This window comes from Lipotes vexillifer, unplaced genomic scaffold (genome assembly GCF_000442215.2).
Source record: "Lipotes vexillifer unplaced genomic scaffold, Lipotes_vexillifer_v1.1 scaffold90, whole genome shotgun sequence".
Lineage (NCBI taxonomy): Eukaryota > Metazoa > Chordata > Mammalia > Artiodactyla > Lipotidae > Lipotes > Lipotes vexillifer.
The window spans coordinates 3,151,084-3,156,767 of record NW_006782310.1 but is presented as its reverse complement, the minus strand read 5'-3'; the positions used below and the strand labels follow the sequence as shown (position 1 = coordinate 3,156,767).

The window sequence follows — 5,684 nt, the reverse complement described above, 5'->3', positions numbered from 1 at the left end:
GACTTTTCAAATGAAAGAGCTACCAAAACGAATTCTAAAATTGCGAATTCAGCTATAATCGTAAGAGAAAATGAACTCTATAGAACCAGCTTAATCTTGAATGAATGACCACCCTGTGACCAGCTATACTTCCAGAATCTCCTAGGAAACCTATGACCAATATACCAGAAAATCTAGATCTCTTGACTTGGAATCATCCTCCGTCTCTGATATCACCAGGGAAACTTTTAAGAGAGTTTTTCCTGTGAGGTACATCACATTTAGAAGGGTGATGGAAAATACTGTTCTGTCCAATTGCTTGTTCCAAATATTTAAGATGTTGAAAAAAAATTTTAATGTGAAAAGCCTAAAGATAAATACCCAATTCAATAAACTGAAAGTGATCCTTCCCTTATATGATCCACTTGTGACTTTTGTTGGCCGGTGGATTCTCTGAGCTCTACCGGTCTAATATTTATTGGGCAAAAATAATTCAAGGACTCAGGACAACTGATTTATTTTAGCATTTTCTTTTTGATACAAAAGAAGGGAATAAAAAGAATAAAAGCAGTCAAGGTAGCCTCTAGAGGAGGAGCTGTCGTTGCAGCAATCTTGCAAGTTAATGAGAATTCACCCGGGACGCTAGAGCCCCCCAGAGAGGGGAGAGAGGAGGAGATGGGGAGGGGGGTGGATAAAAACTCTTCCTTTGCAGCTGGCCCTCTCCCTCATTTGTTGCTCCAATAAGCAGTAATTAGGTCCTGAGCTAATGGTGTCAGCTGATCTGCTGTTTTTAGGCTAGACCCAGAGGAATCTCCATGGAAACCCTGCTGGAGTCGTCCCCCCACCTGGATGCTGAGTGCTCCTTTCCGCCACCTGGCTGCCGCCGGGCCCGCTGCTACCTCCTCCTGCCTCTAACCTGCAGCCTGCAGCATGCGCACTGCCCCCGGGATCCCTAAATGGGACAATTCTGTCCGTGACGTCAGCGCCCAGCCGTCTCCACAGAAACTTTTGTCCCATTGGCCAATCAGAGAGCTTGGAAGGGGCCGGGGAAGGGGGGGCGGGAGGAGAGGGGAGTGGGAGGGGTGGGGGTGAGGGGAGAGGCGAGAGGTTTAGTGTGTGGAGCTGCTCGCGCTCCGCCTGGGCTGTCAGTCCCGGCTCCAGCCGCCGCGAGACCTTCCCAGAGACGCGCTCACACACGGCGCACCCCCTGCACACCGCACGCCCTCGCTCCCTGGCTCACACACACGCACACACTAAGCCTGGCCGAGCAGGAGCCACTGACCATTTTGCAAGTGCCGGGACCAGCTGCGGCGCACTGGGTACAAACACTGCGCGTTCCCAGTCGGGGCTTTCGTCTTGGAGACCACGACGAGGGGCGAAGGTGGGCTAGGACGCGGACCCGGCGCTGAGCACTGGTCGGGCCGCCTTGCTGGCAGAGCCGCCTCCCGGGACGGGCGCGGGCCTCCGCAGAGAGTAGAATAAAGAGGAGCGGCCGCAATCGCAGCGCGAGGAGGATGGGAACTCTCCTATTGCAAGCTCTGTAACAAACGGATGGAAATCCTGAATGGAGGAAAGGCTGATTTCATTTGCTTGAGAAATCGTCCGGAGGAACTCATATTTGGCTACTCTGAGCTGTGGAGGGGGTGTCCATGACGTGGCAGGGGGAAAATAGACATCCGAAACCTCCCGTGTGAACTGCAAACTGTAACCAAGCAATGGGAAAATGATACCTCGCCATATTCTAATTTCATGCAAAGGGTTTTAAGCATCTGTATCATAAACTTACTTCTATGCCTTGTACCCAGTTCGCCAGAGACCAGTGTCCTGTCTGGGGACCCCATCATTATCCGGGAGACCCGCCGCCAGCGGCCTGCCTTCGTTTACCCACATCCCCCTGGAACGGATATCTGTTTGGGGTACCACAGTCTATCGTATAGAACTATGGCCAAATCTTCGTGAATGCTTTGCTAATTCTGGGACTTAACTCCTGGAACCTACCTCCGGGACTGGAATTTAGCCTAAATGCATCTGAAGAAATGCCATTGTATGCCGCTTTAAAAATACCTTAAAAATTTTCCTGTGTAGCAGGATTTGATAGGTAAGAACATGACAGGTAAGAACTTTCTCTCTTTCTAGTCCCTGAACGCCCCACGCAGGGAAAGGCCGAAGCGGAACAGGACCCTGGAGCGCGCTCTCAGGCGCTCGGCCGGGCAGCTGCTTTTGAGAGAGGCGCAGTCCTCGCTCCTGGACCGTGGGGCCGGAGGCTGGGGAAGCTTCTGGGGCTCGCGCGGGGAGGCGGCGCTGCGCTCCACCTGCCTGCCCCGGACACAACCCCGGGCGAGGCGTCGAGGAACCACCCCAAGTCAATAGTGGGTTTTTGATAAACCAAGGAATGGGATTTTAATTATTCAAAACCCAGCTTCTCCGGGCCAGATGCTGTTAGGATGGTCCTACTCCTACAGTATTAAAGAGACCCATCACTAAGAAGACGAGAAAAGCGTCCAAGACATCCGTCGCAATTACGAACGAACCAGAGACTTGGTAGCACAGGGCATTGATCGCTGGTGCCCAACCGACCCTCCTTCCCTCTCCCCATTCCCCCGCCCCCCCCACCAGAGGCAGGCTCTGGCGGCGGCCGGGACCTCGCGTCCCTACATCGTGGCGGGAGCTGCATTTTTCATGAGCCCGGGGTGAACAGGTGCGAAGTGCGCTGGGAGCATCCGGCCGGCGGCCGGGAGCAGGGAACATGGAGAGTGAGCGCGACATGTACCGCCAGTTCCAGGACTGGTGCCTCAGGACTTACGGGGACTCAGGCAAGACCAAGACGGTGACCCGTAAAAAATACGAGCGGATCGTCCAGCTCCTCAACGGCTGCGAGTCGAGCTCCACGGACAACGCCAAATTTAAATTCTGGGTCAAATCGAAGGGTTTCCAGCTGGGCCAGCCGGACGAGGTGCGCGGGGGCGGCGGCGCAAAGCAAGTGCTCTACGTGCCGGTCAAGACCACGGTGAGTGACTCGCCTTCCTCTGTTATTCGTCTGCCCGAGCAGCCCGGCGCTGGGGGGGGGGGGGCGGGGGGCCTTTGCGGCGGGCGGCGGCGGGGCGGGGGGGAGAAAGGGGGAGCCGTGAGCCACCGTTGGCTCGTTTGCCCCTACCCTTCTCAACCCCCTCCCCAAGTCGTCCCCAGTCGCGTGAGCCAGGCGCGTTTCCCCCAACGTGGAGTCTTTGTGGTCCTTTATTTTAAAGCGGCAGCGCACCTTCAGAGCGCGCAGCCCTCCTGGCCTCCGGGCTCCCGGACCCGCTGCTGGAGCTTCCATCCCCTGGTCGGGCGGCGTCCCGCGTCCTCGGGCTGGGCCATTGTCCCACGTCCTTCGCTGGGCGCCTGGCGCGTGTCCCGCCTTCGCCACCGCTCATAAAGGCCACGCTGGAACCCCAGACGCACGCTCTGATAATAGACGATTCTGATCGATAGTCTACAGTGTCTCCTTATTGGCACAAAGCCCAAACGTGGCGCTGGTCGTGGATGTGGGGTTTTCCCCCGGACACTATCAGGTTTTATTGTTAGACCGCCGCTATTGGGAGACACCGGGCTGTCCGATCGCCTTTATCACTCCCGGAGATCTTACCACGACTATTTAGATTGTAGATAAGGTCCTGGAGATTCCTCCTCCTATTTCCCCCATTCCCTTCCTCACTTCCCCCTTTTACAAATAAAGCCGCAGCTACATGATGAACAACAAAGCGAGATGGGTTTGGGCGCAATCAAGTGGTGTGCGTATTTGTTCCTTATTCTGGGATGGCTCTAGTCTCATGGCCACAAAGCTCTAAGCCCAGGCGCTGGCATTGAGAGCTCAGTATACCTCAGCCCACTAGGCAGAAGCCTGTGAGGCTGGGGAGCGGCGGCAGCGTCAATTTCCTTTTTAAGGAGATGGGAATTGTGGGCTACAAGTAGGATTGCAGATCAGATCCGTAAGACCTCTTTCTTCATGCTAGGTGGGTACTCGTCTGGAGTAGGGGTGGGGGAGGGTATCTGGCATCCTGTACATTTTTGCCTCGCTTTCGGGTTTCTTGAGCATTTGCTCCTTTTCCTCCTTTCCTTACTGGCCACTGTTTCTCGAGCAGTATTCCTGGAGGATGCTAGAAACGAGATGCCTTGAAAGCAATTCTTCTCTATCAAACGGAGGTATATTCAATTGGAAATATGTGCATGAAAGGTTTTTCGAAGGATTATTTGGAGGACTCTTTTATGTTTGGAAAGCAGTTTATGGTTTCTTGAGATTAATTAGGGGTAGTTGTTTGAAGGGAGTATATTTCTCTCGAAATTTATATGGAAAATGGGACATGGAAATAAAGGTGAAATGGAAACACACATAAAAGTTCTGATGTTTTTAAAAAAAATGTACCATTGTTGGAAGGTTTCTAGAAGGTCGATCTATAAATGCAGCCTTCTCTCTTAACATGTGGCATTGCTAAAGACAATGGTGAGATTGCTGTACTAAGTAATGAGCAAGGATGAACTGAGGTTTATTTACATCTGGATGAGCCAGAAGCCTGTCACAGAGAATGAAGTGCTTTGATTCATTTGTATTGGAAGTAACATGAAGAACCTGATTTAAAAAAATAACTTACAAAGTAAATTAGAATTCACAGCATGTGAATATATTTTCCTTTGGGCAATATGGGGCTACTTGATGAGTATAATAATCATTTAAGATATATTTACCTGAATATTATTTAATAATTCTATGCCTTTTCTTTTTAAATTGCTAGCTTGGGAGTTCGTTTTTCATTTTTTTATGTTACGCTTAGGCACCTCTGTTTACGTGTCAGATAGCTTCACTTGTGTACTGCACCAGTGAGTTTATACTTGCATGGATTTGGTTACATCCACTGTATGTATAAACAGGTGTGCCTTTTTAAAACATTAATTCAAAATTCTAACATAAATTCTGTAATGGTTGTAGAGGCGCTAAGATAAACATGGATGCCAGTAATTCAAACCAGCATTCACATGCTCAGATACCATATTTTCATTGAAAAATTAATGCAGAGTTGTTAAAGAATTGATGCTAAGACATCTAATATAGAGTAACAACTCCAGGGTTAATAATAAAGTAACACGTGTGTCTCTTTTCAGTAAGGATTCCATATAGTTAGGGGAGAAAATGTAATCCTTCAGGTGATGTTCTTAGATAATGGTTTCCCGTGTAGTATTTAAGAGCTCTGATCTTCATTCAGACCCGTTTGGAAATGTTGCAGATGTTTTTAATTCATGAACTCTCCTATTGCTGTTTATGAAATTTTTATGCTGCCCCTGACATAGAATTATAGGCTCCTCCTTCTCTGAGAGGCAGCCAATCATCATTTCAATGAGATAAAAAATAAAGATCCCCTTTTATCATGTGTTTCCCCACATCTCAAAATATTTTTCCTTAAAAATATGTTGATTTTTCTTTATGATAACAGGAGTGCAGTCACCAGAAAGACAAAGAATATCTTTTTCTTTTCATTCAAAGGCATATATCGGTTGAAAGAAAGTACTGTATTTGAATGGTATTTTCAAGTAGACTAAGAATCATGCTAGCTTTTTGAGGCTTGAAGGTTCATGGCTGGCTTTGCTGTTATTGAGAGAGATTTGCGCCTGGTGTTTCAGTAACTCACTGTTGCCGGTAATTAGACATCATTACTACTGCAAAAAGGGAAAGA

General features: G+C 49.3%; 1 protein-coding gene across 3 annotated transcripts in view; it reads left to right on the top strand.

Annotated features, from left to right (window-relative positions):
- Window positions 1-2,421: 2,421 nt before the first annotated feature.
- The window catches only part of NOL4 (nucleolar protein 4), a 395,622-nt gene continuing 392,359 nt past the window's right edge, over window positions 2,422-5,684 (top strand). For all 3 annotated transcript variants that reach the window (XM_007455174.1, XM_007455173.1, XM_007455172.1), the window contains exon 1: window positions 2,422-2,986. In XM_007455174.1, the coding sequence (XP_007455236.1) occupies window positions 2,726-2,986 (261 nt within the window). In that variant the 5' untranslated portion in view covers window positions 2,422-2,725. The remainder of the gene's footprint in view (window positions 2,987-5,684) is intronic.